This window comes from Eublepharis macularius, chromosome 14 (genome assembly GCF_028583425.1).
Source record: "Eublepharis macularius isolate TG4126 chromosome 14, MPM_Emac_v1.0, whole genome shotgun sequence".
Taxonomy (NCBI): domain Eukaryota; kingdom Metazoa; phylum Chordata; class Lepidosauria; order Squamata; family Eublepharidae; genus Eublepharis; species Eublepharis macularius.
Window position 1 is genome coordinate 49321293 of NC_072803.1, and position 14008 is coordinate 49335300.

The 14008-nt window shown below is 42.9% G+C and overlaps 1 protein-coding gene across 1 annotated transcript in view; it reads left to right on the forward strand.

The window, feature by feature from the left end:
* The window catches only part of CACNA1B (calcium voltage-gated channel subunit alpha1 B), a 443389-nt gene that overhangs the window by 297192 nt on the left and 132189 nt on the right, over window positions 1-14008 (forward strand). The window contains exon 17 of the mRNA XM_054997363.1: window positions 7304-7371. Within this exon, the coding sequence (XP_054853338.1) occupies window positions 7304-7371 (68 nt within the window). The remainder of the gene's footprint in view (window positions 1-7303; window positions 7372-14008) is intronic.

Genomic DNA, 14008 nt, shown 5'->3' on the forward strand with positions numbered 1-14008 from the left:
GGCAACGGACTTGAGTGTAACATACTTTGCAGTGTGAGAGATCCTGAGGGCACATCTCTTGCACTGCACATTGGGTACCTGTTATGTGGGGAGGGGGGTCCCAGCCCTACTGTCCTGGTTTGCTTTGGTCCTGGGCCTTAGAAGGAGAGGGGAATGGGTTTGAGACTACTGGATTTCTTTTTCTCTTGCTGGTTCCCCTCCTGCCTGGACAGGGTAGCTGGGGAGTTCTTCACTAGGTTCCTCCCAAGCCCTTCTCTCTCTATATAAAGACAAATGTCATCAACGCCCAGCCCAAACCCCTGGACCTAGAAACATGAAATTTGGGGAGAGCATTCCTTTCATGATATAAATACCCACTAAGAAGGGATTTTAAGAAATTCGCCCCTTAAGGGGGTAAAAGGGGGTAAAATGTGTTTTCCCAAAGGGATACAACTTCCCTGTGTGACTGGCAGGCTGCTGCCTGCTTATGCCCCCGCCCACTGCCTGCTCAGCCACTCTTCCCTGATTGGGCCAGCCTTTCAAGGACATTTGCATATGTGAGCTGATTGGGGTTCACAACATTCCACACCTCATCCTCCCCCCCCCCCCGAGACAGTTGGAACACAGAGGTCATTTGCGTATGTGGCCTGATTAGTCCTCACCCCCCACATTCTAAGCAATATACAGTTGCTATTGGGAGTCATTGAATCTGTCCTGAGGTAAAATGTCCTGAAGTAAAAGACCTCCCAGTCTTCCCCTAAAAGTTCACTAGGGTTGCCAATCTCGCGGTGGGGCCTGGCTGTCCTGTATGATTGGCAGGCTCCTGCCTGCTTGCACCCCCCTCTCTATGATTTGTCAGCTGTCGAACTCTATGTTCTGAGGTAAAAATCAGGTAAAGGAACTGCAGACAGTTGAAGAAAGAAGGTACAAGACTCCTCCTGAATAGGGAATTTATATAAAAGTCAATATGGCAACTGAGTTTTTAAATGTTCAGGGGAAGATGGTGCATCAAACCAAAAAATACTACATACCCATAAGTATTATAACTGGATTTAAAGTAGTTAAATACCATAGTGAAGCATGGGTAGCAAGCTAGTCTGCTATAAATGATGGCATGCCTTTTGACCTTTTGCAAGAAGAGCAGTTTTGGGAGAGGTAGGAGGCTGTCCTGCATGTGTACCCCACCAGCAGATACCTCCAATCAACTGTTGCATCAGGGACCCCCGAAAAGGATCCCCTGCAGCAGTTTCCCTCCCCTGCAGTGGCTTCCAGTTGATGTCAGGAATCTCCCCACCATTGATGCCCTTACAAATAAAGCCGGTCCAAGCCATTATTTGAGTTGCTTGTGCAGCTTATTTATTAATTTGTCTCCTTTATAGTCCGCCTTTCTCACTGAGACTCAAGGTGGATTACACAGTGTGAGTCAGTACAGTCAATTCCAAAAACATTTCAATAAACAATATACATGCAAATTTGCAAGGACTTAAACCAGCAGAAATCTAATACAGAGTTCAAGAAATGCTGAAACGGAGCACAAGCAATTCTAAGACTGGCATATTAAACAGCATAGGAACTACTTTGTAGGACCATACTTCCAGCAATAGTAGTAAAGTCTTTAGCTCCTCCCTACTGATACTTCTCTTTGAGATTGCTGGTCAAGCGAAACATCTAACCCTTGCTGTTTAGATACACAGGAGTTCAGCCTGCATTGCTTCTCCGTTTCTCATTCTTTCATTCATTTCTCCTGTTTTGGTCTCACCGTATCTCCAGGGAGGTCAGGATGGTATACAGAAATGAAGTGATACAATTTTTTCCTCATAACAACCCTGTGAGGAAGTTAGACTAAGAGACAGTGACTCATCCAGAGTCATCTGGGTCACTCACTCATGATCTGCAAAAGAACATGAACCCAGGTCTTCCCAGTCCAAGGCCAGTATGCTAGCTGAAACCTCACATTGATTCTCTATATAGTTGGACAGCCTGAGGGCCAAGCTACAAGTGACAAATGACACTTGAATGGCAAGTGTATTTCTCCCTGTTCACTTGTCCTCCACTTAATCCACTTGCCAGGCAAGTGTCTTTCGTCATGTGTAGCTTGGCCCTTAGAAAGGGTAGTGTTGGTTGTGCTATCTGGACAGCCAGTTTCCCACTGCCAATGCATTTTATTTTACTTGATTAATTTAAAGCTAAATGTATTTTTTAAAATTTTTATTTAAAATACTTTTATGTTGCCTTTCCACCCAACTCAAGGCAGTGAAAAGTCAATTACAATGCATATATAGAAAACAATACAATTCAATACAGCTGAACCAAGACAAACACATAAATGCATCAAAGAGTAAGGAAATGATATCAGTGAGGAAATGTCCAATAAAAAGGAAAAATCTTCACCTGTTGGTGGATGACAATGATAGAGGGGGACAGATGAATCTCCCTGGATAGGGGTCACACCCAGCTGGATTGCGCATTCCACCTCTTTCATGACTTTTGCAACTGATTTGCATTTACATGGCCCTCACTCCCTGCACCCTCTCCCCCTCACCTCACCACCTATATATCTCTGGTCAGTTTCTTCAGACTCTCCATGCATCTGATGAAGAGAGCTGTAGTTCTTGAAAACTTATGCTTGGTTAGTCTTAAAAGTGCTACTGACTCTCTGCTATTTTGCAACTACAGACTAACATGGCTAACTCCTCTGGATCTATGTCCCTGGATAGAGAATTCCTTAATTTTGGTGCCATGATCAAGAAGACCCTTTCTTTTATTGCCAACCATCTAAGCAGGGCCCCCAAAGATAACCACATTAATTGGGTAGGTTATTATGGGAATTGGTGGCCCTTAAGGTAAATCAACCTCAAGGCTTCTAAGGTCAATATCAGCATCTTGATTTGGGCTCAGAAGTAAATTGGGAGTCAATGTAGGTGGAATAAGACTGGAGTGATATGGTCTCTATGAATCCTCTCCCCCAGTTTGTGTAGTATTCTGTACTAATTGTAGCTTCTGGATGCTCTTTAAATACAGCTCCACATAGAGCACATTTCAGTAATCTGATCTAGATGTTACCAGGGTCTGCACCACCATGCCAAGGTCTTTCCTACCCAGGAAGGGCCATGGCTGGCTAACCAGATGAAGATGATGAAATGTGCTCCTTGTCATTGTTGCCATCTGCTTATCAAACAGGAGGCCCAGGTTCAGCAGCACTCCCAAGCTATGACCCTGCTTCTTTAGGCAGAGTGCAACTCCCTTCAGAACAGGAGAAATTTGAGTTTGTGAGTCTAGCTTCCACCCACCAGTGCACCTCTTTTTTCGTTAGAATTTCATTTTCAACTTGTTAAAGTTTAACTTAAAGCTAATTTAAAATTAATTAATTTTAAAATTGACATATTTTTAAAATTATTTTGCATAGTACTTTTTAATACATTTCAAAATGGCAGACGAAAAAGATTAAAAGTACAAATATAATTTGTAAAAACAATACCAAAGCAAGCTCAATAGCAGCAAAATGGAAGTGGCAGTAATTCAATTCCTGGAGGTCTAAGTTGCCACTGGAAGGACAAATGTTTTTCTTGTGCTTCTTGAGCATTCCAATGTATTGGAAATGCAACAGAAAAGCCTCTATTCAGCAGAAGGTCACTGGTAGATCTTAAGTGTTTGGTGGAGGATATTCATATAGGAGGAGACATTACCTGAGATAATCCAAATCCAGGCTAGCTAGTTAGCAATATAGGAGAGTGCCAGTTAGAACCAGCAGCATTATGCAGTAACTAAAGTTTCTGAATTGTCTTCAAGGGCAGCTCCATAGAGAGGTAGTCTAGGAGCAAATTTCTTGCTGCATTTTGCACTATAGAAAACGGTGTCATGCAGGATTCTTTTGTTTGTTGGTACTCTTCTCACCCAAGATTATATACCTTTTTTATTGATTTCTGAAAAGATTTTTTTTGCAGTTTTGTATAGCTTGCCTTCCTACTGCTCTCATTCTGAGAACTTTTCCTTTTGCTGGAGTTTGCCCTAAATTTCAGCAGTATCTAATTCCAATGAAAAAAATTGTTAAGTTTCATTCTTTTCCCAAGAGGAGAAAACTCTTCCAGTTGTTTCTCATCCTTATTATCTGTCAAACAAAAAGTTAACAGAAGCATCACAAAACAAAATTTAAAGTTAGCTGACTGAAAAACTCAGGCCCTGTTATATTTGTTACGAAGTTTTTTCTGGTATAAATGGACATGGCTTGAAATAATGAGACCAACATTAAGAAAAGTGGGACATCAGCTAAGTACAGTCAGAGCTAGTAGCTGGAAGGAGAAAATATTCACAGAGAAATGGAGGCAATTTCCCTGACTTAACATGTTTCAAGCTGCTCAAATACTGTCTGAATGTAATTTAGAAGAAATTATGCTACAGGGGAATTAGATATATATGAGAACATTGGTTTGGAACAAATAACCCATATGTTTATCTGCAAGCGCTGGGCCACTAGTTGGTTTGAGCCCTAGGGGGATGCTTTGGTCTGTGAGGACTAAACTAGAAATGGCAGAAGAACTGTGAATTTCTCTTCTGCAGTTTTAAAAAATGTAAATAGCCATGGAGGACCCTGATCCAGACTGGAACTGCAGGGAGGACAACCCTTTCCACTAGCACTGTTTTTCTGATGGCAAATTTTGCTGCTTCCACCTAAGTGCTATTGGTCTTGCAAGGAAAAATCTTACAAGTTTATTGATAAAATGCATGTGCTGCTTCTCCAGAAACCTACTTGAGGCAGCTTACAAATTAAACACAAAACAGTAACATCATAAAAACAACAACCATATGGCCATCACTATTAAAACAAGCCATAAAACCAACATTAAGTAGGTTAAAATCATATATAACAGCCCTCAGAGCAGAACATAAAAACAACTTTTAAAAGAGCCTTCAGTTAAAAGTATGCATTCTGTGAGTTTTGTTCCAAAGATCGGGTGCTGCCCTGAAAAAGCCCTGTGACCAGTAGCCACCCACCTCACCCCTGCAAGTGGGGCCCAACCAGCAGGCCTTGGAAAGATCTTAACTGGAGGGCTGGAGAGTGCAGGAGGAGTGCCTCTACACGTTACTAAATGCCTAGTTTAGGATTATTTGTCTAGTCTAGTCCTCAATTCAGGTACAGGCTGTTCTTGCTCAATGCACGTGAATGCTGATTTCTCAGAGCCAAGCTACGAGTGACAAATTTCACAGACTCACGTGTATTCCTCCCTGTTCACTTGCCATTCACTTGCGTTACACTTGATCAAGTGGAGTGCAAGTGAATGGCAAGTGAACAGGGAGGAACACGTGATCAAGGCCAAGCTACAAGTGACAAATGACACTTGAAAGGCAAGTGGATCAAGTGGAGGGCAAGCGAACAGGGAGAAATACACTTGCCATTCAAGTGTCATTCGTCACTTGTAGTTTGGCCCTCAGGGCCAAAGTCTGTTCTGAGTCTGTTCACTTGCCAAGCAAGTGTAATTCGTCACTTGTAGCTTGGCTCTCAGGCGCTCCCTTTGTGTGACTGCATCTGCAAGTGATTCCGAAGGGCAAAGCACCAATTCCACTCTGTTTTTACTCCAAGAACAAATGCTGTAGGCTCATTTGAAGTTCCAATTTGCATTTCTTTAAGGCGTGTGGAGTATGATGAACAGTGACTCTGCAGTGTGGGCCTTGGAGAGCTGCTGTCAGTCAGAGCAAACAGCAGTAAGCTATATGGATCAGTGGTCTGACTCAGTAGAAGGCAGGTTCATTTTGTATCTGGGCTTCCTAAGCATTTATTTGTTAATGTCATTTATAGTCCACCTTTCTCACTGAGACTCAAGGTGGATTACACGGTACTAGGGCTGCCAAGCCCCTGGTAGGCGACCACAGCTTCAAGCAGTGTGCATATGGGGGGGTAAAAATGCAGTGGCATCATGAACAGAAATGACTGCAGGTAGCTTTAGGAATCGCTGGAAACAAAATCATAGTTTCCAGCGGTTTCTAGTGCTACTGTCCATCATTTCTGGGTTTTACCATAGATTTCGCAGGGATTTCAAGAGGTACCCCCAGATTTCCTCCCAAAGTGATATCATCCTGCCTGCGGTGGTGCCGCCCCCATCTTTGTCTCCATTCCTCCTGCTGGTTGCCAGGCTCGGCCTAGCAATTATACATTCAAGCGTCCTACAGAACAGTATGCACAAGGGTAAACCTCTTCTTTCAAAACCCTGCACGAAGACTGAAACTCTTTGACATTTCCTGTTGGGTGGGGAACTAGTGTGCAGTTAAGAATGTATGATCTCCTCCTGGTCATTGTTCCCTTGAGAGTGCTGGTGTGATTGTTCTACTCAGTAACCTGTGCTTATGTCATATCCCTTCTTTAAAATTAGGTCCCTCTGTTAGAGTCCAGCTGACAAAAACAAAAATTGCTATCACTTAATTCATTAGGTATTGGAACTCATAGCTCTGGCAGTGAGATTGTCATTGCTTCCATTTTTCCTCTTAAACTAGCCAGACCTGGCAAATAGGGATTGGGGGGGGGTATGGTATACAGTCAGTCCTCCACCCTCACTTATACATTCAGTTTCCTGCATTTTGAATTCCATGCATACAACTTTTTTTTTATAGATCCAGAGGAGTTAGCCGTGTTACTGTAGTTGCCAAATAGTAAAAAGTCCAGTAGCTCCTTTAAGACTAACCAACTTTATTACAGCATAAGCTTTCGATAACCACAGCTCTCTTCGTCAGATGCAGCATCTGACAAAGAGAGCTGTGGTTCTCAAAAACTTATGCCTCAATAAAGTTGTTTAGTCTTAAAGGTGCTACTGGACTTTTTACTATTTTTCCCTTTGTTTAATAATCTTGCAGTGGCTGCTCCTGTTGCCTTTTTTTCATTTATTCCCATTGCCCATCCTCTCCTCCTGACTCCTGTTGGTCAAAATGGCAATGCAGTTTACTACGGGTCAAACCACACGAGACAAAATACACTTGAATTACACTCGAATTACACTCAAATACACTTGAATTACAAAATACACTCGAATTACCCATGTAATGCGAGTGTATTTTTTCTCGTGTGGTGAGACCCTACATCATGCACAAGCAGAGAGTGTGTAATGGGCCCTGGAAGGACAAGGCTGAAGAAATCTTTATCCTTTGTGGCTCAGAGGTTGTTACAAGAGGGTTGTTGAGGGTTGCTGTCTGGCAATCTTATTCTTTTCTCCTTTATTGGTTGAAGTTGGGAGGAAGGCTGGTGAAATGTAGAGCAAGAAGCTGTAAATGCCAGCTAACTGATTTTTAATTGAGTTCTGTATGAAGATCTGTTGAGAATCTTTAGCTGTTTAACTAGATACACTCCTGAACGTCTTCTTGGCCATCGCTGTGGATAACCTTGCCAATGCACAAGAGCTGACCAAGGTAAGTGCATGAAACATGGCTTTGGTAGGTATCAGCGCAACAGGCAGCTGCTTGGCAGAGTTTTCTTTCTGCAAAGGAAGCTTGTGATTTCCTGAATGCTCTTCCGGTTCTTTTAAAAAAGACTTTCTCTTCTGCTGGATCGAATGCCCTTGAGCTTTGCTTTGGCATCTGCATGTTCAATCTAGAACATTTTATTGCCGAACTAGGAGTTTAGGAGAAATTCACTGGGAAAAATTATATATAATTCCGCACACATAACCTCAAGTATTTCTCTGATGAAAAGAGGAACAAACTTGTAACACCCTGTTTTCATGTCATTGTCAGAGCTTTCCTTCCTTGTGTACCATCACACTTTGCTGTGGGCTCTACTCTGCCTACTGTATAAGTTAACTGCAACAAACTCTTCAAACCCAAGGATGTTTGGCCTTTTGCATAAAGATGCTGTTGAAAACCATAATTGTCCAGTCAGCAGTTCAATACATAACAGACCAATGGCAGGGTAGGCTACACATGGAATGGTTCCTGCAGTCCTCTGGCATGTTTATTCCACTCAATTCCATAGAAGTGAATATGTATAAAAGTGCAACCTTAGTGTTCATGCATATGTGTGTGCAGTAGACTGAAGATGCAAATGCCCACTCGCTCAAATTTTAACATATAAAGACGTTGTGAGGGAACTGAACCACAAAGAATTATAATTGCTGTATCTCTCAAGAGCTGGGCTTTTTTTCAGCTGGAACGTGGTGGTATGGAGTTCCGGAACCTCTTGAAAATGGTCACATGGCTGGTGGCCCCACCCCCTGATCTCCAGACAGAGGGGAGTTTAGATTGCCCTCCATGCCGCAGCGCAGAGGGCAATCTAAACACCCCTCTGTCTGGAGATCAGGGGGTGGGGCCACCAGCCATGTGACCATTTTCTCTGAAGGCAACCCACTGAGTTCCACCACCTCTTTCCCCAGAAAAAAAGCCCTGCTCAAGAGCAAAACTTAACAAAGCACCCCAAAAGGCAAAAATAGACACAGTGATTGGCCAGTGATGTTAGGAGAAAATAGGGAAAGTTGGAGAACGTGACTTGCAGGGAAACTGCATGCTGTTGATGAATGCTCCTTTTTTCTTGCTATAGGAGGCACATAGGACTCCAGCCACTGTTTCTTGAGGGCCTCTCTCCAGCTTGCCTCAGCCCCGCCAGCCTTTCAAACATATGCGCGCGCGCGCGCGCGCGCGCGCGCGCACACACACACACACACACACACACACACACACACACACACACACACACACACACACACACACACACACACACACACACACACACACACTGTATTTTGCCCTGACAGCCTTACTGGCAGTTCTGCAACCAAGCGAATCAAAATAAATAGACATGATCTGAAATGTAGGGGGACATTTAAAAGTAATCCTGACACCCACAGCCTTCAGCAGTGTGCACTGATGATGGTGGAGAGGCCAGAGTGATTCTTCATGTGAGAGTGTTATGTGTAAGGTTGCCAACTTCCAGTCAGGAAATTCCTGGAGATCTGGGGACAGAGCCTGGGAAAGACAAATTTGGGGGAGGAGAGGGAGCTCAGCAGGCATGCGATGCCATAAAGTCCACCTCCTGAAAGTGTCGTTTTCTCCAAAGAAACGGATCTCCATAGTCTGGATATAAGTTGTCATTCCAGGAGACCCCCAGGCCCCACCTGGAGGTTGGCAACACAAGATGTGTGTGTTTCTTCTTTCATTTTAGGGATGTTAGAGGATACGCTAATTATGCAAGGATAGGCTTGAAGGTGTTGGTGAAAGCCTGGTGAAAATTTAGAAGTCAGAGGACTGATTGAACATCATTTGCAGGGCAATCATGGGGGAAGTTATACTCTTCTAATGACTCTGCAGTTGATGAATTTGGAAGAGCGTAACCCTGTTTAGGATTGCAGGGTTAAAATTCCCAAGTGTGTATAAAGGTTACAAGCTGAAGAAACCAGATTTTCATGGTGTGAAATTTAGCTGGACTCCACACATCTTAAATGCAATTCTGCTTGGGGTAATATAGGGCATAACATCCTATGACTGTGGGTTTTATGGGAACATCAGGGGCGAGTAATTTCCCCCGTTCCATTCGTTTATTGTTATCTTTGTGCTGTGTTTCACTTGTCTTTAATTCTAGTTTATCTGGGTTTAATTTTGAAAATTAATTCCAAAATTGGAGCATGTACAGTTTGCCAAAGTTTTCTGCATCTCTCTCCCCCGATTACAGATGCATATATGCACATTGATGAAACACTTCAAAAAAAACTTTATTACTGTACACTTTCATCAAGATTCTTTTACTGATGCATGCATATGCTCCCACTCATAGGAAAACACACTAAAAAAAATCTTGATAGAATTCTGTGTACAGCGACATCAAAGATGGCTTCTTTACAATGTTTTGTGAAGGCACATGTGTACATTGGTCACACGTAGAAGAAAAAATGCCCATGAACTGAAACTGAATCTGTGGTGTCACATATACAAAACTCAGTATAATATTCAGAAATAAAGAATGGAATCATGTATTGGTTCCACTTCAGAAACACCATCCCATAATTCAAGACACTCAGATTCAAGAAGAAATTAAGATGAGGAGAAATTTGGAAGCATTCCTAGCTGAACATGGCTGGGTAACCATCCATACAGAGTTGTAAAATGACAATTCCTACTTTCTGTTTCACTTCCACAAGAGTGCCTTTGAACTATTCCATGGAGGGTTGCCAATCCAGGTGGGGTTTTGTGATCACGAAGAATTACAGCTGATCTCCAGACAAAAGAGATCAGTTCTCCTGGAGCAAATGGCTGCTTTGGAGCATGGACTCGTTGGCATTATACCCCCCTCCCCCAGTCTCACCCTCTCTAGGTGTCACCCCAAACTTCCAGGAATTTCCTAGCCCAGAGTTGGCAACTTTACACATGAAAAATGTTTCTCCTGAACGGGTCCTTCGCAAGAGGTCTGTGTTGCAGCAGTTCCCTTGGGAAGAAAAAACTACACATATACTGTGAAGTAGTTACCACAAAAGTAAGACCCTAACTGAAAGGGAATCTGGACTGCAACTTCCATTTCTAGAGGACTGTGGGCGGCCAAGAGTATTTTTAAGTGCTTCCCTGCATTTTGGATCATAATGTCTATGTTCTTCTGCTTAGTATGGTTGAGGACTGCCAGCAATATGGTCAGGGTGAAATATGCTGTGCGTGTGAATGGAAAGGAATGTGGTATCGGCGGGGGAGGGGGGGGGACTGAGGTATGCTTGAAAAATCCCAGATATGAATCTGTGCAGGTCAAGCTGTTCAGGCTGGCAGTGACTCTCTTTTCTATCATTTACGATCTGTCCTGTGTGGGTTCCATTGTGTCCCAGAAGCTTCTCTGGATACACAATGGTTTCTGGGCGAATGCTTTTACTCTGCAGAAGAATGAAAGGGTGCCCTCTCAACTGAGAGCCGAGTACCAAAGCTTTGGCACAGTGCTCTCGCACTGGCAGATAGTAATCTCTCCCTAGTGGCTGCTCGCTGCCTTCAGACACAATTCTCAGCTTCAAGGCCAGGACTTTTGCTGCCACTCTCTGCTTCTCTTGTCTAGCTTGTTTATCTTGATAAAGGATTTCTCTTGTCAGAATTTAATCTCTTTTTGCATTTTATCAAACCCATGTGACCCCCACCTCCGGAGGAATCTTTTGTTGTCTTCATTAAGACCCGCTCCCAAAGATTTGCAGGTTGCTTTTACCAGCAGTATGAAAAAAGATATTCCTTTGAGTATTTTTATTTTAAAAAATGAGCCCTCGCTCTTTTTAAATCCTTTAAATTTCCCCTTTTGAATATTTCAGAAGCCAACTGTGGAAGGTTTAGGAACCTGACGTTGTTAGTGTTTATGTTGGAGCACAATTAAATATTGATGGAATCAAAAGCACTGATGAATCTCACGGCTTCCTTTGAAATGCTCTCAGCTTAATTCAGTCCATGGATGCAAAAATCACTAGGGCTTTTTGAAAAGAGGAGTGGGGAGGGGGAGATCAAAGCAGTTCAATTACATGCCATACGTAGAGAATGAAAGATTTGTTGCCCAGTAAATATGAGCATGCAGAAAATGGGAAGTGGAAAAAAAAACCTGACAAAATGACCTGGAGAAATAATTACGTTACCAGGGAGTCGGCTGACCTCATGAGGCTTCCTTGAGACAATTACATCTCAAGGCTAATCAAGATCAGTGTTGTGTTCAGGGCCCAAATATAGTAATTAACCAGAGAACAGCAGATGGGAAAGGTAAGGCAAGGTTAAACTCCAAATCACTCTTTCTAATCTCACCCCCCTGCCACCTTTTGGGCTTGTCTTGAAAGATCCAATTGTCCCTTCTTCTAGCAGTTGTCACTGCATGCTCTGGGTTTCCCTTGGTGGTGGTGGAGAGTGCCCTCAAGTCATAGCTGACTTATAGTCACCCCTGGTGGGGTTTTCATGGCAAGAGGCTAACAGAGGTGTTTTCTCATTACCTGCCTCTGCAACCTTGGTCTTCGATGGAGGTCTCCCCTCCAATTACTAACCAAGGCTGACCCTGCTTAGCTTCTGAGATCTGATGAGATCAGGTTCACCTGGACTATCCAGGTCAGGGTCTGGGTTTTCCTTAACATGTTTTATAAGGCAGTTAGAATATGTGCCCATTTATTCCTGCAGTCACATTCATGTAGAGTACATGTGAAATCCAACACTGTTCATACAGCCACTGGATATCTGCCCCATGTGACTGCAGTGGTTGAAAAGAGAAAATTTGCTGCTGTGATTGGAAGAAATCACCATCAAGAAGCTGTAGCAATATCCATGCACAGCTCCTTTCACTGTAAGGATGAGCCCACAAAGGGCCCTGGATCCAGAGTTGGAAGGTGAGGGCTTGCCCATGAGTTACTGGTTAACTCTAGCTAAAGCCAAAGACATTGGATAGCAAACCAGGCCATCAAAAGGTCAAAGCGGTTCATGTGTTGAAGGTCTGACCTCCATGCAATAGCTTCCAGGTTAGACTTGCTCTTTAGTTTGAGCAAAAGGAGACAGTGTGAAAGTTGCTCATCAGGTTCCAGGTGGGCATTTCTGGAAGGATAGTCTCCATACACACAGTAGTAGAGAGGAGTTGACTGTCTGAGCCAGCTTACCATCTAGAAGCACATTGATAAATGTGCTGGAAGTTGGCAGATGAGAAATATTGACTTTGTGTAATTGTGTAATGGACTATCTTTCATTTTGTCTGGCTTGGATTGCTTCTCTATGAACCATAGCGCAGATTCGCTCATTATGGATTTGCATTGGTTAAAGAAGCACCCCTTGAATGCCATGTGGCAATTTAATGCCATTATTTGAGTAATGTTTCTTCCCTGCAAAAGGAAGAGAAAAACATTAGTTTTAATATATCCAGATCATATTAAATGTCTTGAGTATTTAATTGTTTCAAGCTCAATTGGTTTGGACATTTCTCAGTCAACTCCCGTTCTTCCATTAGTTTTTAAAATTAATTATTTATATGCCATTTAAATGGTACAGACTGCTTTACAATCATTGTTAGCATTGCTTTTCACGAAAGGGTTATGAACTAGTTCACTGGTATTCACTTTTTGTTATTAGAGCATAATGCACATAGGAAAGAAGAATACACACACACACACAAGGACTTATGAGGGAAAGGACATCCCTTTTCTCCCCTCCCTATTGGCTGCAGCTCCCCTCCATCACCTCACCTGCGGCCCTTGCCAGCTCTAGCTTCCCACCTCCTTTGCCATTAGCTCCAGTTCTGCCTCCCCCCCTGCCCTACTCCATTCCAGTCTCCTACACAAACTTTCAGTTCACTTCCTCCCTCACCTCCTACTTGCTATAGTGGCTGCTACAATGTTAGCCATCACTCACTCACTCGCTCGCTCGCTCGCTCGTTCACTGCTCTACCACACTGGCTCCAGCATTTCCAAATGCTGCCTGAACTCTTGGATTTTTTTTTCTTTTTCCTTTTTTGTCATGCCTGCATCTGTACAGATGTCACTGAATGTGTGTGTGTTGCTGTTTGTCCCCAAATTGGTTGTTTTTAGGTAAGATTTTTCTTTTGCAAACCCCAGTTTGCAGAACTCTAAATCATAGCCGTGGCTGGCACCATTGTGTGAATTTGCCTATCCTCACTGGGGTGGGGGTCAGTTCTTGACTGTTAGATATAGGGATATACACACTTACAAAATGTTAAGCTGATTGATCAAAGATGCAGAGAAGTTAGCCGTGTTAGTCTGTGGTAGCAAAATCAAAAAGAGTCCAGTAGCACCTTTAAGACTAACCAATTTTATTTTAGCATAAGCTTTCGAGAATCAAGTTCTCTTCATCAGATGCCTGATACAGAGACAGTCTCTGTATCAGGCATCTGATGAAGAGAACTTGATTCTCGAAAGCTTATGCTAAAATAAAATTGGTTAGTCTTAAAGGTGCTACTGGACTCTTTTTGATTGATCAAAGTTATCAGTCAGAGAGAGTTAAGTGTTCATCTTGGCTTATGTCTCATTTCCTGAGATGCCTTTTGCTCTGGAAATGATGTTTAAGCTTAACTAAAGGTACTGGCTATGCTGAAGAAGTTTACATATAGTAGACTCATAATTCA